The 23,864-nt window shown below is 31.4% G+C and overlaps 4 protein-coding genes across 5 annotated transcripts; 3 read left to right on the top strand and 1 right to left on the bottom strand.

Annotated features, from left to right (window-relative positions):
• Nucleotides 1-5,927: 5,927 nt before the first annotated feature.
• Nucleotides 5,928-6,739, top strand: LOC125050137 (mitochondrial import inner membrane translocase subunit Tim29). The gene has a single exon (XM_047649762.1). The coding sequence runs from the start codon at nt 6,096-6,098 to the stop codon at nt 6,660-6,662; it is 567 nt and encodes a 188-aa protein (XP_047505718.1). The 5' UTR covers nt 5,928-6,095; the 3' UTR covers nt 6,663-6,739.
• LOC125050135 (dynein regulatory complex subunit 6-like) lies at nt 6,716-17,313 on the bottom strand. The gene is made up of 13 exons (XM_047649760.1): nt 16,981-17,313; nt 16,802-16,902; nt 16,587-16,732; nt 16,332-16,504; nt 16,129-16,187; nt 15,080-15,239; nt 14,397-14,587; nt 13,564-13,650; nt 12,499-13,003; nt 11,498-11,703; nt 10,747-10,914; nt 10,220-10,379; nt 6,716-8,311 (listed from the first exon to the last, which is right to left on the bottom strand). Exons 1-13 carry the CDS (start codon nt 17,054-17,056, stop codon nt 8,193-8,195), a joined length of 2,151 nt encoding a protein of 716 aa, XP_047505716.1. The 5' UTR covers nt 17,057-17,313; the 3' UTR covers nt 6,716-8,192.
• A 502-nt stretch (nt 17,314-17,815) lies between these two features.
• LOC125050136 (2-oxoglutarate and iron-dependent oxygenase domain-containing protein 3-like) lies at nt 17,816-19,360 on the top strand. Its single transcript, XM_047649761.1, has 4 exons — nt 17,816-18,029; nt 18,137-18,563; nt 18,733-18,885; nt 19,029-19,360. Exons 1-4 carry the CDS (start codon nt 17,935-17,937, stop codon nt 19,302-19,304), a joined length of 951 nt encoding a protein of 316 aa, XP_047505717.1. The 5' UTR covers nt 17,816-17,934; the 3' UTR covers nt 19,305-19,360.
• A 1,861-nt stretch (nt 19,361-21,221) lies between these two features.
• On the top strand, nt 21,222-23,629 carry LOC125050142. Of its 2 annotated transcripts, none has more exons than XM_047649768.1 (3): nt 21,222-21,348; nt 21,563-21,690; nt 21,987-23,629. In XM_047649768.1, the coding sequence occupies exons 2-3, from the start codon at nt 21,572-21,574 to the stop codon at nt 23,527-23,529; spliced, it is 1,662 nt and encodes a 553-aa protein (XP_047505724.1). In that variant the 5' UTR covers nt 21,222-21,348; nt 21,563-21,571; the 3' UTR covers nt 23,530-23,629. The 2 variants fall into 2 exon arrangements, with proteins under 2 accessions (XP_047505724.1, XP_047505723.1); XM_047649767.1 differs by having other exon boundaries at nt 21,273-21,475.
• The last annotated feature ends 235 nt before the right edge of the window (nt 23,630-23,864 follow it).

Genomic DNA, 23,864 nt, shown 5'->3' with positions numbered 1-23,864 from the left:
TACAATAACTATTCGTTTTTTACTGATATGAGCGCTAAATATAGAACATATACACATATAAATATATATAATCACGGTATATCTATTATAATACATAGATTTAAACTTGTTTTTTTAGAATTCAAGTCAATTTACCTAGCAGCTATTGCAAAATTTTAATTGGTATGAATATTAGGCAAGGATAAATTACTCAGAACCTTTTTGTGTGAAAAAGCGTCAAAAGTATAATATTACGCGTACCTATCACTTGCATATCTGGTTAAGTTGCATTTCGTGATAATTATCTGTTGCGGACATAGCTTATTAATTTTATCGACATTAATTTATCACACTGATTATACTTGTTCACCACAGGAAATTGAAGTATTGTTTGTAGCAAAAGAATGCTATGAGATGAGATAAAATTAATTGTATTCGCCAGCGTTATAAATATGTGATGATTTGGTTTGAGTCTCAAAAGTCTTTTGAAAATGAAATTGGTATATTTATTGTCTTTGTTGGTTTTCATAGTAGTGCTGGCATCATGCTATGGACGTGAAAACGAAGATTCTGAATACAGGTCTTTACGTCCTTTAACAAGAGTAAGTTAAAGATTACAATGTTTATTTTAATCACTACCTGAATCATTAAACTTTTTTTTTTAATATTATGGTAAGTTTTATCTTTATGCCAGTCAAGTAAAAGGTTGGGAAACTACACGCGAGAAAACAAAGACATCAAATAGACCAGTCAGTCAAGACAATTAATTCATAATAATTCCAAAAGTTTTCAAATTTTGATGTAAGGTCGGGAGTGGTATTAAAACAAACTATAAAATTTTGCAACCTGCTCTGCGGTCCGGAACATTGTTAAAAATAAGTTTTGGTCGTGAAAAAAATTCCAAAAGTTCTGCAAACTTGGGGAAGTTTTCGATATAATATTTCATATCACGTATAAAATTTGCAACCAACCTAAGTGTACGGAACATTTTTTGTTATTAAAAATTAATGTTTTTCTTTATTAAACTGAAGGGAAACGTTCCAAAAGTTCTGCAAATTTGACAGATATATCGAAAATAAAATAAATAACAAAAAATGTTCCGTACACTTATAGACCAGTGCCGATAATTTTTGAAACGAAAAAAATTTACAGTAGGATGAAACCCATTAGAAAAGCAGGGGAATATGCTCAAAAAGAAAGGAAAAATAAATTACGGTCGATCTGAGGTCGGGAAGGGGTGGGGGGGGAGTTTTAAGGGTAAAATACGGTTTATCTCGATTTCCGGCAAAACAAAAAGTCCTATCGAAGAAAGTTAAATGGCAAAGTTATCTTAAAATAGTAATAAATAGGCATCTAATTATAATTTAAAGAAGATTCATAGAGAAGTAGGGAAGGGTATGACGGGTCTGGGCGTTACTGCATACGATGTTTTGCATTTTCTGAGAAGATTTACTATGGTAATATATATATATATATATATTTTTACCATAGGAAAGTAGAGATTTCAACGAACTGAAAGCACTCCAACTTTTTGAAAAAAGCTGAAATTTTGACGTCAGAATTTTCGATTGAAAATTAGGGTGTTTTTTCGATATTAATTTAAAATAAGGTGAAAAAATAAATATTTTTAATCAAATAAATTACAGTATATTTGGGACATAATAAGGTAAGTTTTCACTAAATTTCGTTTAAAAAAATTAATTTTTGTAAAAGATAAAAATAAAAAACCAAAAACTTGGTTTTTTGAATTTTTCACACCAATTTTGAGGTTATGTGAAAAATGTGTAAATACAAAAGTTTTAGATCTTTTTATTACCTACAACTTTGCCATTTAACTTTCTTCGATAGGACTTTTAGTTTTGCCGGAAATCGAGATAAACCGTTTTTTACCCTTAAAACTGTTGGTTGCAAATTTTATACGTGATATGAAATATTATATCGAAAACTTCCCCAAGTTTGCAGAACTTTTGGAATTTTTTTCACGACCATACAGCAAAAATTAATTTAATTGCAATTTTAACAATGTTCCGGACTGCGGACAAGGTTGCAAAATGAGATTTATTGTCGTCCCAATGTACCATTCACTTGACCGAAGTTTGAAAACTTTTGGAATTATTATCAAATTTTCGATTTCGAATGTCTATAATGACTGGCCTAAAAAGGAAATAAAGGGATAAGCTGCTTAAAAACAAAATATGTACACAAACATATTGCATCTTAATATTATTATTGATTATGAAAGAAGATAATACATTATAATACAATAAAGGATAAAGTAAAAGGCAGGAGATTTTAGTCGGAAACGGAACATGAAGTAGATAATTGTAAGGAATTCAGAAAGGAGGTGGGGTCATATTGGGAACAAGAAAAGAAAATATGGTCGAGGTCACCAATATCTTCTCCACACTCGCAAATATTACTATCAACAATACGAAGAAATATTATCAATTTTCATGCCGACAATATTAATGGCATCATTAGAGATTAATGAAGAAAACGCTATTTCAGAAAAATTAATTGAGTTCCTGACAAGTAATGCTACGCCACCATGGCCATCAAATCTAACATCACGCAAGCAGGTATATCCTGGGATCCTAAATAGGTATTCTCGCTTCAACCACGTCTCAGATAACGCAACAACAACGGGAGAATGTTTATTTATCAAATATATTAAATCATGTTTCTGTGGAACAACACTCCTGCAATTCCATTGAATTATCTTGCAATCCATTATTTTTAATAACATTAAATGATTTAACTTTTTCATTAATAGAGGCAACGTGGGACGGTTTCACTAAGTTTGAATTTATTAAAGTAGTTAATAATGCTAGTATCATTTCTAAGACAGATTATTCTTCCTCTTTATTTTTGTGACCAACCAGAGCATTGCCATTTTTAGGCTCTGGAACCTGGAAGTCTTTCAATACATAATTATGAGCAACCCGATCATAACCATGTCGAGGTTTAGGAGGAGAGCGAGGTTTTAAGAAGACTCTCTATTTATAATAATCCCTCATGGATTAGTAGAATTATTTCGAGATACAGACTTCGCTGCGGAAGAATATGCGGGTTTTTGAACTTCCGGAATTGTTGAACTTAATGCCTCTGCATATGAAGGCTTAACAGAAGGAAAATATTTACTGGCTTCGACATAAGGCATGCAGCTCTGAGCCATTTTAACTTTGATTTCTATCTGTCTCACAAATTCTGGACATGACTTATCTGTCACTGAATGGGACCCTTCGACTTCACACATTACACAGAGGATCTTCATCTGACCTGTCACATGATACACCTGCATGTTGACCTCCTCAGTTATAAGATATTGGAGTCTTAGAACGACATTGAACTTTGGTATGACCATAACGGCAGCATTTATAGCATTGTATCGTAGGGTAAATATATATCTCTACTGGAAGAGCATTATAGCACATGAAAATCCTTGTTGGAACTTGCCCATCAAATGTGTTATAAGTGTTATACTGATTCAGAGGGTTTTCAAGAAACCGAGTCATAAATTTTACCTTGCGATTCAAACGTCTTATTTTAAGTATTTTCCCAACTAAGCCAATAGGTACTGATACATTTTGTTAAACTTCCTCTACACTACAATCTACAGGGACCCCGCGAACTAGACCCATTCTTGTTACGCTGAAAGTGGGAATAAAGGCTTTTCACTTTTTCGTTTCCAAAAGATTGCAGTTAAGAAAATTATTGGCGTCTTTATCATCGTTCATAAATCAAACTACCTGTTTCTTCCTATACGCTTAACACTTCCAGGAATAATATTATTAAATTTGTTCTGCTTTAAAAAATTGCCAAATTTTATAGGATGGAGAATGGTCCCGTCGTCAAGTGAACTTTGTATACGTTGAATAAGGGGAAACATCAGTAGGAACATATTTAGTACCAATCGAAAGGGAGTCCGTATTGGTTACTGTAGCTTTGGTGTTGTTTGAATTTCTCGCGTAGAGTGTTGAGAGATATTATTTGAATTTTCCATGTAAGATGTTGATGGTTGAGAGGATGTGTTATGTGAATTATTATTATTTTGCGAGTGTGGAGATGACGTGGATTGAGATTGAGGTTTAGAAGTAAACTTTTTGATTAAAATTGACTCATCTTCTACATTGCATAAGCTTTCGCACTCACAATAACCACCGCTAGAATCACTACCTTTCTTGGCTTTTATTTTTAACTTATGATTTCAGACAACATTGTTCACCACTCTGTACATTCCAAGTCTAAATATTTTTTTTTACTTTTGACCAAAATTGAAGTTATGTTTAAACTAATTCATAATTATAGTTGGATTCTATTTTGTACAAAATTTAAAAAAAATTGTACGTAAAATAAAATGATTGTACTGTTTAGATTATGAGACAAGCTGAGCCAAATCAACCAGAAAAACCTGAATCATCAGAAATGCCTCTACCCCAGGAACTCCAAATGAAGATCTATGACGCGTCGCGTAAGCGTAGAGAAGCCAAGGGTGTGAGTGGATCTTTACCCACAAGAAAAGGGTAAAATTTTCCAACCAAAATTTACTAAATATTTACACGAAATATTGGCACGAAATGGGACTTTGACTTGTTACCTTTAATTTATTCAAATAAATATTTGCCGAAGTCTTTTACCTACTCATAATAATTTAGAAATAGCAAGATTTATAAGGCCCGTGTTCTAGAACGTGTGCCAAAAACAATTAAAGTACCTACATATTTTAATTACATAGAACTTATCTACTTTCAGGACCTATTTAGCTTAGTTTTCCGTATGGAAGTAAGACATACTTATTTGACAGCGCAAGACTAGATTGTAAGTTGTAATTGTCTAACGTCATAATAAGAAAGGCTATTTAAAATTATACCTATCTCATTTAATTTTATACTATTTGATATTCTTTTAATTAGTGACGAAGACGGCGCGCCAGTTTAATTCTGTTAGGTAATTCGTATTCGCTCTGAATTAATTCGTAGTATGATTATTAAGATTTTTTATAAAGGTAAGACCTTTATAAAAAATAGCACTTACCGAAGTTTTTAGTAATAATATTATAATTTTTTTTTTTTTAAGACAATTCACACCAATTGACCGAGTCCCATGCTAAGCTGGTGAAGCTTGTGTTATGGGCAACGGATATACATACATATTATAGATAGATAGACATATAAATACATATTTAAACACCCAAGACCTAAGCACAACACCAAATGCTCATCACATCGATGTTTGTCTCAGCCGGGGATCGAACCCGGGACCCATGGATTCGCAGTCAGGGGTACCACTAGACCAATGAGTCGTCTAAATTATAAATACCAACGTCCAACACAAAAACAGTGATTTAATTTATCGAACAGGATATCGAATGTCGAATCTATAGAGTGTAGATTTTAGGTAGGTCACACAATAAAATGTGCACAAATAAAATTTTGTTTCTATTTAAACAATAAAGTAACACTTGTATAAAATGTTGATAACATAGCTGCTTGCCGATGTACTCAAAATATCAATAAAAGAGGACCTGAGATGTGTCTGCTCCATTAGAGGACCACATAATGAGATAATAGACATTTTTAAAATATGGGAAGCATATTCCTGCCACCCTACCTCATCTTCAATATTACTAAAGTAAAAAAGAGGTCTTGAAAGGTATTAAGTAATAATAAACTTATTTATGCCTTTGAAAAAACTCAACAAGAACTCAACAGATGGAGCTACGCTATACGGTAAGCTCCATCTGTTGTTTATTCACTTAACGAAATCATGAATTACTTGTGAATTGTGATTTCCTTTTTTATAATTTTAGCCAAAGTAAAATGACTATAATAAATTTTTGAGTAGAAACCCCTTTTAATATACTAACTAGCCAGTGACCAGTGTCTTGTAGAATATTATCCGCTTATGTTCATAATTCATATTATATGTTGTCAAATTATGACAGCCGAATTAAAAAATTTGGTGACAGCAGACAGAATCTTCTCAGGTAGTAAAGTAAAACACTGTAATATATTATTTAATTTTTCAATATTTATGTAAACAAATAGCATGCCTTTTTGAATTATATTGATGAACAGAACTTAATATAATTCAATATATATATTAGTGTCCCTAAAATGTTAAGAACACTTAAGAAAACTCCTGGCTTGGTTACTAACCTGCAAAATCGGCTAGTATTTCCAGAAAAACTGAAAGGTACTATAATAGAGAAATTGGCAAATTACTGGAAGAATTTATTTATCGATTATAAACAAATGTTACAAGATTTACGGACAGATATTCAAGATGATCCACGGAAGGCACTAAAGTGGTGCACTGGCTTAACTACGCTTTATTTTTTGGCTAAAAACAATCCTACAGAGACAGATTATAAAGATAAAGCGAAAAGTATTACAAATGAAGTAATTTTAGTAAGTGAAGACTGCAGAAATACAAAATCAATAGACCACCTGAGAAACATTCAACAAAGTTATAATGAAGGAGTATTACATTATGTAAGTTTCGGTATTGTCTCCTTTATGTATACCACAGATTTAAATGATGGGTGTGATTTGTATAAAGCGCACTGCTCTTATTTACAACCCAAATATACCTCAATTTTGTCAAAAATATCTGATGTTGGTATTATGGGTAGATGGTGGAATATTTTCATTAAAACAACAAACTTTGATGTTAAAGATTAGATGTTATAGCTGTTGTGTTTATGATAGCAAAGATTAGGATATATAAAAAAAACTGCAATAAAAGATGTTTTATTTTTTATACTGTATGCTAATTCACAAATGAAGTACAAAAAACTTGCAAAACATACTATAAGACAAAATTAAATGTTAGGATATAGTGAATGCCTAAGTTTTAAACTTATAACTTACTACTTAATAAAACCAAAGATTTTATATTTTTGAAACAATTTTATCTCTTTAAATCTATTGTAATGGTAAACTTATAAGAAAATAAATGACAACTCCTATTATCATTGAAATGTAATAAAAAAAAATTCTGCAAGTATTTATACAACATTTAAACTGGAAAAGAAAATATTAGCTCACAAACCAAGTTCAATTCTTTTAAAAACACTACAAAAATAATAAAATTCTAAATGATTTTTGGCCATGTGAAACAAAAAGTATTCTCCATACAAAAGTAAACAATTGTTGATCACAACATAGTAAAAGCTCAAAAATTCATAAATATACTGCAACTAAAAGAACCTAATACACCTAACAGAAATCACAAGTGAATCAAATCACAATATATGGAGTATAGAATATCACCTGGTATTAGTAAAATATATTTTTTTTAATTCATCACAGATAATTTTTTTAAATCCCATTCAACCTTGTGGGTTGTTCAAAATACTTAATACCAATTAGGATGATAAACAAACACCCTTAATGTCTCTCACTATTCAATTGTTGTAGTTTTGCTGTTGCTTTATAAAGTTACAGGAATGGATAATCTGTAAGCCATTGTTTAGTGTAGCAAATGTATGATAAAATTGTAAAACATTTTTAACTGTGTAAACTATTTGATCGGGTGTAACTTAACAAGCTTACAATGAAGCTGATGTACTAACTATTATAACATTAAATTTACACTATACAAAATTAAAATAATACCAGCATTGAGATAAATTAACATGAAGTTACATGAACAATTTTATCTATCACAATGTTTCAGACTTTGCATATTATTATTACTAGGTATATAGACACGGTATTACTTTATTAAAAAAATATTTATTACAAGTTATGGGTAATGGAAGCCAATTATTCAATTCTGCGTGAAAGGGCATACTTTAATCACAGTTACGCGTCAGACTCAGTATTCATTAAAGAAAATAGTTTATTCACTAGTAAAACATTTTTCTAGTTGATTAAAAAATATTAAAGTTTAAATAAAGCATTTGAAATGAGAACTAAAATTACACATGTTACCAAAATTGTCTTAATAGTGAGAAGTAATTCTTTCATTGCTTGAATCTGAACTTGACAATTTAACATACCCAGTACAACTATTAACAACTGTCTATATATAAGGTTATTATTATCTATGTTCATTATAAGCAAGCTATAAGACAGTATAACATGGTACTATCTATTCCTAAAAAACAAAATAAAAAACACAAACTTAAAAGCAAATGCAAAAAAATCTTCACTTTGATAGAAAGCAATTGTAACAAAAAATTTTTGTGTCTTCAAATTACGAAGGAACTATATATTGTTTTCGTGACAATTAGGAATTACGAAAAATCCATTATCGAACAGGTCATCATCAATCGCCTCATAATCCAGATCATCATCTAAGAACATCTCATCGTCTGATGAAAACACTGAAAAATAATAGTCATTATAGTAAGTGGCTAACAAATATAATATGAATAAGTGTAATTTTGTTTTAACTGAAGTTAAAGAGACTTGATTATTATCCAGAGAAGTCTGGCCATATTGACACTTTGAGATTTGATTTATCTCAGAAGCATTAAGCGGGCTACACACCTTCAGATTTAACTGTACAGTTAAAACGTAGGTCCATACAGCCTACACACGATCAAGTAAAAATATACGATCTTTCAGTTTTTATCACCATACCCTCCATAGACGACGCTTTAGCGATCGTAGGGCTAATGTGTGTGTTAAAATAATTTATTACTTTTAGAATCTATTTCGAGTAGCTATCTCGCGTGTCTATTATGATAATCCTTGCTCTTGATTTTCCATAACGAAGGCTCCGATTGGTATAGTAGTATAAACTCTTCCAGCGTTGGGCCATGGTCGATAAGTTTTCGCAAAGGCAGATAGCAAGGTCGATACGTGTTCACTTCACGCTTGCTGTGACAAAACTGACAAAACTGCGCAGTTTCGACTACACACTCTCACTTTTAACTGTACAGTTCTATCTGTACAGATTTATCTATTCATATTTTGATTAGATTCAGTTAAACCTGTACAGTTCAACTGTTTGTTCTACACACCTATTAACCTGTTTTGACTGTTAAATCGCACAGTTAAAACTGAAAATTGAATGCCAGTCAATCGGTTTAGTATTGTGAGTATGTTTTGAACTCATCAGGTCGAAAACAAAGAAAAATTTTAAATCTAGAACTTTCCATCCTTAGAGACGCCAACAGCATGACAAAACCGTAGGTGACCGAACCGAGGTGTTTAAACCAAATTTGTAGAGAAATATAAACAATTGATAGGGGGGTAGTACAAAAATGCAAAGTGGCCAATTTAAGAAAAATAAGTGATTAGTCCTTCCTGTCTAGTCTCAATCTGAATTATTTTACAAGAATGGCATCCAGTGGCTTGAGCCCCCGCCGATTTGTGACTAAGCGAATTTGTATGGGAATGGTAATTAGCTAACGGTGTCACGTGACCATTTTGTAATTTTGTCCCGAGCTCTACAGCATACATTTCTACGTTAACAACATAAAGTGAGATTTAATCTTAATCTGTTTATGATTGTTCTTCGAGCAAAAATTTGTGTGAGGTATAAACACTTCGTGACAGACGTGACTCACTAATGCCAAACAAATTTGTATGGTCACGTGATTAAGCTTGAGGTAACGTCATTGCCTTTAACTTCTGCCTCTTGTGACCAAAATAAACAATTGCAAGACGAAGTTTTATCTGAATCATAATCTATTTCTATATATATATAAAAGAAAGTCGTGTTTGTTACAACACTTATAACTCGAGAACGGCTGGACCGATTGCCATGGTTTTTGATTGGTTGGATTTGTTTCCGTCCCGAATAGCAGAATAAGCAATAAAATATCGGATAAGTTATCGAATAACAATAAATTAATTAATTAATTTTACGAATGCAAAAACCATATGGTGCCATCTGTTGACAAAACTACGCATCATTTTACGTCGAATTCGTGTCAGTTCAAGAAATTCCGATCTTGAGGTGAATGAGGAGATGCATAACCATGCTTTGATCCTGATCAAAAGATGTTGGATATCAGAAAGTGCTTAACATGCAGTATCGCCATATTGACGCTAAAGAGAAGATGCCTAATGTGTAAAACTGCCATTCTTCTTTCGCAATGGCAAGCAATAAAACATTTCTGTATTTGCAAAAAAGTTGTATTAATGTAATACTTAACATTAATGAAATCCTAAAATAAGTTAAATTAAAGTAACAACGATATTATAAGGTTGTTGGGCGGAACGAAGTTAGCCAGGTCAGCTAGTTATTAAATAAAATTAAAATGTTTCTAGATGCAACTTACTCTCGGCAATAATATTTTCATAGACGTCCTGCTCAAACCCATATTCAAAGGATCCATCAGATCTATTATCGTATACGTCATCAGTGAAGTCGGGACGTAATCTTGGGTCGCAACGGTCGTCTTTAAAATCGATATTTAGTGTATCACGGCGATTGTGCCACTGTCATAGAAAAATTACACTTCAATAAACAAATCACTTTGTGCTCACTCTTTCAAGTAATGTTCACTAAGCTTTCACTTCACTAAAATTTACACAAAATGACAAGTAAACATTACTATAAGTGTTTGCTTTATGAAAAGGGCTAGTTTTGGCAATTGACATTTTGATTGATTAAGAACTGACAATAAGTTTACTACATCGCCAGATATAAAAAAATACTAATGTTGAATAGCAATTTTATTTTGTTCATAAAAATTCAAAATCTGAGTTTGTTGAATTATATAGGCACATTTACCAAATTCATTATAAATCAAATACTGTTGGTTTTCTATCATGTACATTTAAATTATATCTGCACTATACATACCGCTGGTAAAATAGGGTTTTCACTGTCTTCTAAATTTTCCTCATTTTCCAAATATGCTGCAGTGCCAGCTAATCTCGTGACTATCTTTCTCGGGTGAGCTTCAACTGATTTTATTAACGGAGGTATAATTTCTTCAGTCACATTGTTGCACCCACATAAATCAAGCTCCTAAAACATTTATATAGTTGCAAAGCAAATAAATTAACTTAATCTGTTTAATATACATGTTTTAAATAATTTTCCCCAGCTAAGAAATATAATATATTATGTCTACTGTACATTGTATATTTCCATCATACCGTAAATACTTTGAATCATATGCATGGTTAGATAAAGTAGCCTCAGAAAAATAATTATTTAACTTCATTACTCCCTTCACTACCCTAAATCGACCATCTATCTCTTTTCATCACATGAACATAATTTGACAGAAAGGGACTAGTTTAACTAAAAGAATGCAATTCACTGATTCTCTTGTTTTAAGAATAACAAGCATAGTGTAAAAGTGTATGGGCACTTTTAATTCCATAACTCTGCGATGGTATGCGACATGACCGTACCACGAGAGCAGTGTTCCGAACTACGGCCACCATTGAAATGAAAAATCGAAATTGCATATTTCAAACCCCACCTGCGTATCAAACATGCTAACACAATAAAGCAAATTGAATTTTCTGACCCACTAGATTTAAAACCAAGTCCTCATAATCTAGTCATTTAAATAAAGCAGTTAAGGATTACACCAACTTACTTCGAGGTAATAACAGCTTTCCACAATATCAATGAACGGGGTGGTTGTGACAACTGGATTTCCTCGGCATATTAATGTTTGTAGGGACTTAAGTTTGACAATTGATCTGAGGCCTGTGTGACTTAACCCCGCAAGATATGACACGTCCAAGTAGGTTAAACTCGGACATGAAGAACAAATCGCAATAACACCTTCATCGCCAGCTCCTTGAATATCAAAAATGTATTATTAGAACTTAAAAACGGGTTTGTTTTACTTATAATTAGCTGTGCCCTCTGGTTTCGCCCACGATTAATATTGTAAAGTCTTTCTCAATCAATAAATTTCACGTAAGTATTTTTTTTTTCGTTGGTCGTGCTCCAATGGACTTATGTGCGCATTTAACAACCGCTCGTATAGTGAAGGAAACCAGTAAGGCGTGTATTAGGCACAGTGAGTTGATTATTTATCACAGATGACATCTGAGGTCAAGAACAACCGTGGCCAGCGTCACTATTTTTGTTTTAGTTTAGAAATCCCATCGAAGTATTAGGTTTTTTTTTTAATTAATAGAAAAGAACAAAAGATACTCCGCTCTTATTAATCGTATAGTGACATAGATATGGTAACCAAAATAAATCAACATGATTATTTTTTTGGTTAACATACCTAACGATACATTAAAGATTTTTTAAATTGTTTCAGTACTTTTAGAGTTCAATTACATACAATCTAATCTTTCCTCTACAATATTACCAAAATCTAAAAATTTAGCTTTTTACTGAGTTGCATGACTGCAAACTAGTCAGAAAAATTTAGTTTACGTGTAAATTAAAAACCAAGTTTTAATACGTATATAATTTGCCATTTGTTAACCATTAAAATGTACAATTGTAGAAACGATTGGTATATACATATTATAAAAGTGAATTAAAGAGTGAATACAAAATTTTTAAGAACTTTGATTTTTTTTCGTTTTATAGTCAAAAAGGCTGAAACGGCGGGGAATGATAATAACTTACCTGGTTGCACACAATTTAATTTGGAATTACAATTAGATATATTGAGATATTCCAATTCATGACACGTCTGTCCCACTTGCTTCAACACACTATTAGACACATATATGTTGTTACTCAAATGAAGTCGCTTCAAATTCTTCAAAGTTGCAAAGGAACTGCAAAATTCATCCGTACTGACTTGCATAACACACTCACCCACCGTCATATATTCTCTGAGTGATAGTTCTTCTAACTGCGGCAATTTATTTAGTATTAACGGTATCACTTTCCACACATATATCGGGCACAAGTCAAGCTTAAGGGTGGTCAGATTTGGTAGGATATTTAAAGCCACGCACAAAACTGGCCCTTGAAGACTATAACAGTTATAAAACGATAGAGATGTGAGTTTAGACGGTTGGGTTATGTTAAGAAATAGGCCTGTTACATGAGAATTATTTGCCACACTTATCTTTTCCACCTTTGATTCCGGTTTAACGGCATGAACTAAACTAGAGTCAGTAAGCTGAAATAGAAATAAAATTAAGATGACTTCAAACTAAGTGCCGATTCGTTAGTTCAACTAAAATTCTTCAACTTTGGTCTATGCATTGCATACATTCCTTATATAAGAAAGAAATGTAGGATTATTTAAAAAAAAAAAAAATTATCTCTAAGATCAGTGCAGACAAAAGTGGTTTAAACGCTCTAGGGATTGAACATTCAATACTGTCTTTCGAACAAAATATGCTGACGTAATCTTAAGTCTTATCGGGCCATAGATGGACCGCATGTTGCAGTCAAGACCGACTGCAATATGCGGTTTGCTCAGGAACTGCTCGGGCGGTCCGTATATTGCGAATATGAATTTAGTATGGACACTGCAGATCGCCGTGCGGCGACCTCATATTGCAGTCGTTCTTGACTGCAATATGCGGTCCGTCTATGGCCCGCTTTAGTCCAACCCTTGCCAGACCATACTATATTTTTTTAATTATATTATTTTTAACTATCCCAAAATAAAAAAAATATAATTATAAAATTTTATTTACTCGTAATCCAACATTTATGTATGGGTATATTTACCTTATGGCAGGAAACAAATGTTAACTCTGTAAGTTCTTTGCAGCCATATATAAGAGGATTCCAATTTTTTGTGTTCATACTAACAACCTGCAATTACAGAAATAAATAATTGAGACATTAAAAAAAAAGGTGCGTGTACTCATGTACGCGCGTAAGAAGTTATACTTCTTTGGCATTATTAAAAATAGTTTTTGATTGCATGCAAATAATTAATTACAATTAAATAATCAAAGACTGGAAAAGGAGTCATTATAGTCAATAAAGTTCAGTTTACATTCGAAAAATTAAATAAATAAATATTTATTATTATTCTCTTACATTAAGTGTAACATAAATTATATTATTATTCGAATGTTGTTTTTAAATTATGTCCAATGCCGTAGCATCTTCCGTGGGCAACTTCATTCTGTTAATTTTGTGTCTCGGTGCGCGCGCATCGGATATCGCATCATAATGCGCCTAAAGAAGTATAACTTCAATAAAAGGAAATATTATCATTTTAAATACTTGAACTTGTATTTAAATTAATCGAAGTATTTGTTTGGTAACAACTATATGAAATATGTAACTTATTTTGTTGTACCACAAAATAAATACACAATTACTAATAGTAATATTAACTTTAACATTACCATGATCACACATTGAGCACCTAAAATTACTTACAAAAACAAAATGCTCAGAAATGCTCAGATATTAAACATCACACAAAGAAAAGGTAACTCAAACATTTTAACTAACCACTAAGCATAAAAAGTCTTTTCACAATTATCTTAAATTTATATAGATACATTCCAGAACAGTTGTAAAAATCATAACTCTATAAAAATTACCTTTAAACTTTCAAGGTTCGGGCAGTACTTGCCCACTGTATGAGCTGTACGGTCATTGAGTGCAGACCAGCTGTGATCTATATGCAAATGATGAAGGGAGCCCCCTAATCGCTGCAGTAATCGACGCAATACTGCTGTGGTAAGCCGAATTCCGGTAGCACGCCACCAGGAAGTTTTAAATGTCCGTATACCTGAAACATCAAAGAATATTTCAATGGCTAAAAGTAATTGAATATTAACTATTATTAATAATAATCAATTTTAGTTCCATGTTTTATGTCCCAAATTTATTGAGGGGTTTTATTATTAAGGCTTAAACACCAAGATTTTTTACATGAATAATATGTATTATTAATAATGAAAGTAATTTTTTTTCAGATCATATTACGGGTGTAAAAAATAGTATATGGTATTGGTTAAATTATAATAAACTTTTTTACAATAAGGAAGCGTTCAAGTATTACGAATTTTGGGAGAGGGGGTCCTTTGTAAAATGTTACGATGCGGGGCGGGGATTGAATTACGCGTTATTGTTAATATTATTTCCAGTACTTTACACCACATAATGGTAACTTTTAGGTATATAAAGAGACACTGGGTGGTCACGAAACGTTTTTCGTGTCAATATTCGCCTTATTATAGAATAATACTTTTATTTTTAAAATAGATAAAGTAGTTTTTACCTTGTAAATGTTCATTAATCATATTGCGCCATCTCTTGCTAACTCTTTCTGATCTAATTAAATCCAGTACAGGTACATAGCTAAGTATGTGTGACATGCAATCTTGATTGAGAATGTTCAGTATATTATATGAATCACTGTCATCATCCTCTTCCGATTTCTGTAATTAAATATTAATAACTACTTGGTAATGCCTTACATACATACATATCATGATGTATATTGAAAAACACATTCACACACAAACAACACTATTTAACAAGAAAAGGTTCATCATACAAGTGAAGCTTCACAGAATTTAATCCACCTCAAAGCTTATCCGCAGAAAATATATAGTCAAATAAAATCTAGCACTCTTCAGCACCTTTTAGTTCTTTTGATAGACCATATCTAAAAAACACTGGCTATTTACTTTATAGTTAAAATAACTTAAATGCAGATTCCATTCACATCCAGTCTTTATTCAGCTGTTTCATGTTTTCCAACAAAAAGCTACAATATATAAGTTAAAAACATTCATGGTGAATGAAATTTTAATTATATTATAAGAATACTTAATATTTTATTTAGCTGTTATTATTATTATAAGCAGTGTTTGCCTAGTGGCTTCAGCATACGACTCTCATCCTTGACGTTGTAGGTTAGATCCCCAGTTGTGCACCAATGGACTTTCTGTCTAAGTGCTCAATTTACATTTGCTTGAACAGTGGAGGAAAAAATTGTGAGGAAACCAGCTTTTCTTAGACCCAAAAAGTTGATTTGTTGTTGTGTCAGGCACAGGAGGCTTATCACCTACTTGCCTTTTGGATTATGAAAAATTTTTCATAACACACGTTTTTTTTTTTGCTGGACTACTTCTGACAAAAAACTCATTACTTATTCATTTTAACTGCTGAATTATTATTATTGTTATTTTTTACATTAAAAAAAACATCTTAGTCACAGGAATATCATGTAAACCACATCATACTTCAGCAAAACTATAAAAAGAAATAGAAATAAGTACTTTTACTGTACCATATTGCATTAACAATTTAAAAATAGATTACCTGAGAATTGGTTTCACCATCATGATTTGCTGAACTACCAGCAATTGACACCTCAGATCCTTTGGTCAAAATTTAAAAAAAAAATTGTTTTAGAAATTATTTTCAAAAACTCCCAAATGATTTATCTCCATGATACATAATAATTATTATTATATGAGAAATTGCATTATAACTATATATTGAAAAAAAAAAATTATACCAACCAGGATGCTGATCAAGATCATTAGGGCATAATCTGGCATCAGTTCTTTCACCAAGGGGCTTCCAGTGCACTCTTCCCTCACTATCTTCTACTGGTTGATGCCAACTGTCAGCTGGGGATATACGTAGATTGTAACCACGAAGCTGCTTTTCATGAAATGGAGCCAACAGCGCCCTAATAATAAACAAAGTCAAGATAGTTAATAGTGAAACAAAGAATACAATGTACATGTTGTGTCTAAAATAAAAAACCTTACTTGTGGGCATCTGCAGGATTGCTGAATGTAACAAATGCATATGTCGGAGTTGGTGATCTATTTGGGCCTCTATCCCCCATCCTCAACCAACAACTTTTGATAAAACCATATGGAGCAAAGATGCCAAATAGCTCTGAGCGGGTAGTCTACAATCATAATCAAAATTATAGCTTTCTCTATAAATATAAAAAGTCACTTAAAAATACTTTAGTTACCTTTGCAGGAAGATTTGATACATATAGTTTTCTGATGGGTATTCCATCTTCTGTGTGTGTAGGTACACTTCTAACGTTATCGTATCTTGATGCAATGTCACCTAAAAGACAACTCGACTATAATAAAAGGAAATAAAAAACATGAACAGCAAATAAAGAGAACAAATGAAAATACTAACAAACTCCTCCGCTTAAAACTTGAAATAGATGAGAATGGTTGAAAACCTCTATCTCGAAGTCATTTTCAAAATACATGGCTATAAAATGACAATCAAAAGCAAGTACATCTAAATAGTACAATGTAAACTGTTCCTAAATTTTATATATAATTTTGAGAAACCGCTGATACAAATAATTTTGAGAAAATTAACTTAAATTCACAAATTGCAACAAAAATACAAAATAGTAGGTACTTATATGAACGAGATACCGCCACAGAATAATGTGAAAATTACGAAAAACTAAAAAGACAAATGACTATAACCCAATATATATACTATAGTAATCATGACGAAAAATAAGATGACAACCGTCTTGACTCTTGGATTTGGGCTTAGCATAGACTTAGTATATACTGGCGTATATACTAAGTCTATGGGGCTTAGACTCAGGAGTCAGGGGTGAGGGTGTTAAGAAAAAAATGGTCGAGACAGAAACCTAAGACGTGGCTTCGGCCTTTAAAACTCCAATTATTACCAAGAACAAGACCTAGCTGTATGGACCATGGGAAAGTCCTTTGCCTTTCCCATTAGGGATAAATTAATATCATCATCATAAGACTCAGGGTAAGATTCAGAAACAAAACAAAACTTAGCGCGAAGTCTGAAATCCCCCGTACGTCAAAAATGTGTTAGCTTAAGTTAGACAAACATACATAACGTGGCGCATATCATCAAATTATTTTTATTTAAATATTTGACAAGAGTGGCATCTTTAATCTCTTATAGAATATTAATAATATTTATTATACTCGGGTCATCTGTCAAAAAAATATTTTGGGTATCTGTGTGCACGGGTGACGGCCGACGGGCCGGACGGCAGTCGGGAACTCGGGAGTCGGGACACCGGATTCAAAAAACAATCGGTTTGTTTTGAAAACCTTGTAAGATGATATTTAGCTTTTAATATAAGAAATGAACGACATAAAAAGAAGAGGTAAATTGGTAAAAAAAACAGATACAGTAAACGAATTAAATTTTAAAGACAACAAGAAAGGCAAGCATAAACCGTAAGTAAAACGAACTTAATAACACTTTTGTCTTTACAAGTGTCAACTTAATATTCTAAATGAATGTTTGATGCTGAATAAATGTTTTCATTGTTTTTTTCCTATAGATCAATTCATAAAGGACTTCCCTTGCGAGTGTTGTCACGTGGTGTAGTTATAGCATCTTTATTGATTGTTGTGTATTTTACATCAAAAGATGAATTACGAACATTTGCCAGACAAAATGAAGTTTTATCAGGAAAAGTCCAAACTTTACAATGCTCTCCTCAGTATTTGAAAGAAATTAATTCTTATGATGGCTGTGTTCCGAAGACATGTAAAAGATTTGTTTTTGATACAGTTGTATCATTGACAGAAGTAGAAGGTTTACTGGCAATTGCTAAGAAAGGATTAAAACATGGAAGAAGTTTAGGTGGAGCTTCAGTTATTGATTTACATAGTGGAGCTATGTCGAAAGGTCAAGCCTTCATAAATATATATGAGTCCCATAGCATGAAAAATTTATTTACCGAGGATGATTTCAATTTATATAGAGTAAGTTAAAATTAAAATATAGTTGAAAATTAACAGATAGCAATGATTGTATGTTTGTATTACATTTACAATTTATGTAAGCATTTGTTATTTTTATTAATGAAATGCTTGAAATAGAACTTTGTACTGTACATTGCAATTTATTTTTGTTTTGTCCATTGATTTTCAGAGTGTAAAAGAAAAAGTGAAGTATACCATTGCAAATCATTTTAATGTGAATGCTGATAAAATTTATTTAACACACCCAACTTTTATATCTGAAATGACTTCTCGAAATGCTGTTACTAAACATGATGAATATTGGCATTCCCATGTTGATAAAGTAAGTTTATAACGGTTATTACATTTCTATAAAATATCAATCTCTTTCAAGTAAATATTGTAACCCTGAGAAAGTTATAAAAGAGTTACTTTAGTATTGTTAACTTATGAATCTATAGTCATAATGAATTATATTATTTCCAGGAAACATACCCAAGTTTTCACTATACTAGTCTAGTATATTTAAGTGATTATAATATTAACTTTGAAGGAGGAAGATTTGTGTTTATTGATGAAAAATACAACACTACTATTGAACCAAAAAAAGGAAGACTTAGCATCTTTACTAGTGGACATGAAAATTTACATTTTGTAGAAAAAGTTAAGTCAGGAGTTCGATATGCCATGACCATAGCTTTTACTTGTGACAAAAAACAAGCCATTCAAGATCCTAGTATTGACAAATATAACATTCCATAAATCATGTATTTTAGTTTTTAGCCTTAAGATTAATAAAAATTATAATAAATTACAAACACTTTTTATTATAGTTTATTACATTGCTGATTAGCTAATTAAAATAATAATAAATTTAGTTTATTACATTTCAAGCATGAGAATCATCAATGTTTTTATCATAAAGATTAATGTATAAGTAGATTTCTTATATATCATTGCAATATATTGTGATCTGACATTAAAAAATTAAACCCTCGCAGTTTCTTTTACAGTAAAGGACTACATTTGTTGGTTTAAATCAGTAAACGCATTTTTAAAGGTAAATATTTTTTTGTACATAGAGATCTATTGACGCAAACATTGCGATTTGCGAGGCCCTAACTTACTAATGTAGAAATTAAGTTGGTCTAATTAATCTGTGCCTAACTCATAATTCACAGTACATATGTATATACTTATGTATGTTTATACTTTCGAAGTGGGCAGTCGGCTGTTGCGAGCTTGTGTTTATACTTTATATAGTGCGTTTTCCAATTACAGAGCATAATGCGACCCAGTGCCGCAAAATGCCGCATAATGCTGAAGCTTAGTTGGAACGTGAATTAGTTTTCAAATGCATGCGTGCGCTAAGTCAGTGTTGAAAATTTTTTATTCTGAATAGAGTTAGCAACCTCATTAATGTATAAATAATGTGATAAACAATAATAATTGGTTGAAAACTTTTTACGCTTATTTTAATAATCAAATTATTTCATTAACATTTTTTTACTGAAATAAGAGAAAACCTTTAAAGAATCTAAGGTTTTAACAAGCTAAATTAACAGTAAAATATTTAGTTTCATGGAAGAAGTTAACATCATTTACGTTGAGTAATTTTTTTTTAAATGATTTCTAAAAAAATAAAAATGTGTGCGTGTACTAGGTGTACACACGTAAGAAGTGAAACTTCTTTTTCGAAAAATGATCTACTATATGCAACTTTACAGAAATTGGTTAAATAAAGTTAAATTAGATAAAGTTTAACAAAAGGCTTTTATTATCATAGACATGAATACAAATACAATTATTTCATTTTAACTTATTACTGTACTACTATGTAGTACTAAGATTATTACAGAATTTCATTAATTGTAATAGAATTATTAGTATTACTATCATTGTTATCGTTATTATATATTTTTGTTACTAATGGCTTCGAATCTCTTCGGATCAACCGTGGTAGGGACAAGAAAAAGATGGCGCGTAACCGAAAAATGTGACAAATGTGTGTAAATTTTTTTCCAACGCCGATAAAGAAGTTTGACTTCAAAAAGCAACATGGCGCGTAACCTGCTACAAAATTTCTCCCATACGTCGTTAAAGAAGTTTCACTTCAAAAGATGGCGCGTAACGGAAAAATGTGACGCGTAACGAAAAAATGTTACACTAAATTTTTTTCCAACCCCGATAAAGAAGTTTCACTTCAATTATATACTTTTTCAAAACCATTGCAATGTTTACAAAAGTATAATCCTGTATTTGTTTACAGATCCAAATTTTAAAATAAAATTGTATTCATATTTTAAATGTGGAATATAAAAAAAGTAACTATTTATACCTTCATCCATACTTATATTTATTTTTTTTAGCAGTTTGAAATAACTTTAATTATTTTCAAAATCTACGACGAAACGAAAGCCTTACAAATTTTTCAACAATAAATAATAATTACTAACGAAAATTTCGATAAATGCCAACTTAAAGAAAAACACTGGTCAATTTTCTGTCACTGTGTTGGTATTGATTGCGAGAAGCACGCGAGAGCATTAGTTTTGAGAGTGCTCAATTGTGCGAAGCGTTGCTGTAGTTGGAAAATTCAACGTTGAGCATTATGGCGCATAATGCGCTCTGGTGCTGTAACTGGAAAACGCACAAATTAATTAGTTTATTATCTGTGGTTGTGACTGTATTTTCTAAAATGTGACCTTGATATTTAATTCAATGCAGAATTGCAGACTGCAGTTCAGACTTCAGTCAAAACAAAACACGACGTAGGGAACAAAGTGAAATTTGCTTGATGTATTAGGTATCGTATCGACATATTGATACAATTATAAAAAAATGTATTTAATTTTTTCGGATATTAAGATTGTGATGTAGTCAAAAATAATTATTTTGCTCGCACCTCCAAATTACTTGTGTTACAATAAACAGTACGTAATAAATTATAATATTGATTTGCGTCATATCTTAGGATAGCATTTTAATTGAGATATATTACACTTTATTATCATTTTCAGAATATAAAAATGGACGGACACTCTTTAGAACATAGTGATTCGGATTCTGGCGAAAGTTGGACTTTACTAGAATCAAACCCAGCTTTCGCCGACGAAGCACCAGAATTTGCGGAAACACCTATCGAAAGGTAAAATCATCATTGATATTATTGCATATTTTGTTATTAAATTCAACAGTCATTAAAATTGTATTTTGGTCCAAAAATAAATTATTACTAATACAAATGCATAAGTAAGTTGGAAACCTGCCAAGATCACTTATGAAAGGATTCACTTTGAAATTAATTTAATATATTTTGTTATAAAATATCTTTGTCATGTATACAAATGTTTTCTTTGTTAATGACTTAACATGATCTTTCTACACTTAAATTATGAAATAGTTTTTTTTAAATAAAACTATATTTAATTATTTTTTTTCCAGTCCAGTATCAGATAGCCATGAAAAAGATGATGATACAGATGGTATATCAATCATCAGTGACAGTGACCATGAAACCCATTCTCCATATCAAATACATTTTGAAAAATATTCTAAAGAGATCCGTCCCACAGAAGCAGAGATTCCCCAATATACTTCTGTTAATCCACAACTGCTCAACTTTAATACTGATGAATCTTTAGGGGCTGATAATGAATTTTTGGGTGATAATAATAAACACAGAATATATGTACATAAAAGAAATAAGAGACTCAGTACAGTTCTTAACATAATTGTGTTGGGAAGTGTAATAACAGCAGCAGGTGTTGCTATTGGACACATGTGGGGAGCTAAAAATGATTGCTCAATGCATGTTCCACCTTCAGTTAACAAGATATTGTCAAATTTGTATAAACTGCAAGAAGAGAATGCATATTTGCGGAACAAGTTAAAAGAATTAAGTCAGTATCACCAAATACAGCAAAAGTTACCTATTAAAATCAATAAATGCAGGAAGGTATTTGAAGAGTCATTAAACAATAATAATGTGAACAGATTTACAAAATGTGTTGATGATAACAAATTAGAAAGTCATTTAGTTGAACCTTCATTTGAAAGAAATTTTGTAGCTGACATTAATAAGCTTGAAAATATTTATAAAGATAATAAGAGTTGGCTTGATGAAGAAATCACTAAAAGATTAAAAGTTGAAAAAAATATGTGGAATAATAATATAAACAAATTAACTAAGTCAAATACAAAGTGCAAACAAAACAAACCTTTTCTTGAAAAGAATGAAGATGAATCTTCTAAATCAAATAAAAACTCTTTAATAGAGAATGATTCTTTTGAAATTCCGCTAATGAGAGTTAGCTATGCAGATTCTCTGAAAAGTGAGGATACAGATAAGAGGCTGAATAAAAGAGATGCTGCCTTTGAAAATAATACAAGTAAATTGCAAAATAAGAAAAAGATGAAAGATAAAGGTGACAATTTGGAACAAAGTATAAGTGATATAGAACTAAAAAAGGATGACAGATATGTTGGAAATAAAAGTAGACAGGAAAAGAAGAAACTTAATCGCCAAAAAGCATTTAAAAAACAAAAAAGGCGTAATAAATATGAGCAATGGGAAATGAAAGGTGGTTTCATTAGGGATTATGATGACATATCTATTTCATCACAAGAGGATTATAGTCCTATAACCTCTGAACAAAAATCCACCATAACTGATGGTACAACTATTGATAATTCAGATAGGTTTATAGAAACTGAAAACAATAAATCTCAGCCCAATAAACAAAATAAAAAAAGAAAAATTTTAGAGGACAGTCCAAAACAAGAAAATTGGTATGATAAAAGAGTTGAGCTACGCAAGGTAGCCAGACAGAAACTTGAGCAAGAAATGTTTGGTGAAAAGGGCCCAAACACAGCTCGGTGGTACTTTAAGAGAATGCAGAAAAGAGAACAATGCCGTACTAAAGATAATAGTACAAACAGAAAATTAAATGACAAGCGCGGTATGAATTACAAAATGAAACATTGAGATAGACATAATCACAATATATTATTTTGACCATAAGTTATAATAGAGGCTATAATATGTAGAACAATTTTGACAAATGAAATTTTGTGTATTATATTAATTTGACATTTGTACTAATCTTCATATATTTCAACATTAAATTACAATTGCACAAAGGTCAGAGATTCTAGAATAGCTAAGTAACTGTTTTAGTTGGCCTTTGTGTTTGACCAACAACTGTGAATTTTAAACAACTGTGAATAATGCACCTTACTCACCTCTATTTATATGCAAAAATATCTTATTTTTCAACTGTTAAAAAAACTTACCACAATTCAGATGAAAAATCTGATCTT

The sequence above is a fragment of the Pieris napi genome, chromosome 6 (genome assembly GCF_905475465.1).
Source record: "Pieris napi chromosome 6, ilPieNapi1.2, whole genome shotgun sequence".
NCBI classification, from domain to species: domain Eukaryota; kingdom Metazoa; phylum Arthropoda; class Insecta; order Lepidoptera; family Pieridae; genus Pieris; species Pieris napi.
This window is presented reverse-complemented; position numbering and strand designations above follow the sequence as displayed.

Coding starts and splice junctions, on each gene's coding strand:
- LOC125050137 (XM_047649762.1), top strand. CDS start 6,096: ATGTTAAGAACACTTAAGAAAACTCCTGGCTTGGTTACTAACCTGCAA.
- LOC125050135 (XM_047649760.1), bottom strand. CDS start 17,056: ATGTATTTTGAAAATGACTTCGAGATAGAGGTTTTCAACCATTCTCAT. Junction 16,733..16,801: donor TATCAAATCTTCCTGCAAAG/GTAACTAAAGTA, acceptor TTATGATTGTAG/ACTACCCGCTCAGAGCTATT. Junction 16,505..16,586: donor AATCCTGCAGATGCCCACAA/GTAAGGTTTTTT, acceptor GTTTATTATTAG/GGCGCTGTTGGCTCCATTTC.
- LOC125050136 (XM_047649761.1), top strand. CDS start 17,935: ATGAACGACATAAAAAGAAGAGGTAAATTGGTAAAAAAAACAGATACA. Junction 18,564..18,732: donor ATGATTTCAATTTATATAGA/GTAAGTTAAAAT, acceptor ATTGATTTTCAG/AGTGTAAAAGAAAAAGTGAA. Junction 18,886..19,028: donor GGCATTCCCATGTTGATAAA/GTAAGTTTATAA, acceptor TATTATTTCCAG/GAAACATACCCAAGTTTTCA.
- LOC125050142 (XM_047649768.1), top strand. CDS start 21,572: ATGGACGGACACTCTTTAGAACATAGTGATTCGGATTCTGGCGAAAGT. Junction 21,691..21,986: donor GCGGAAACACCTATCGAAAG/GTAAAATCATCA, acceptor TTTTTTTTCCAG/TCCAGTATCAGATAGCCATG.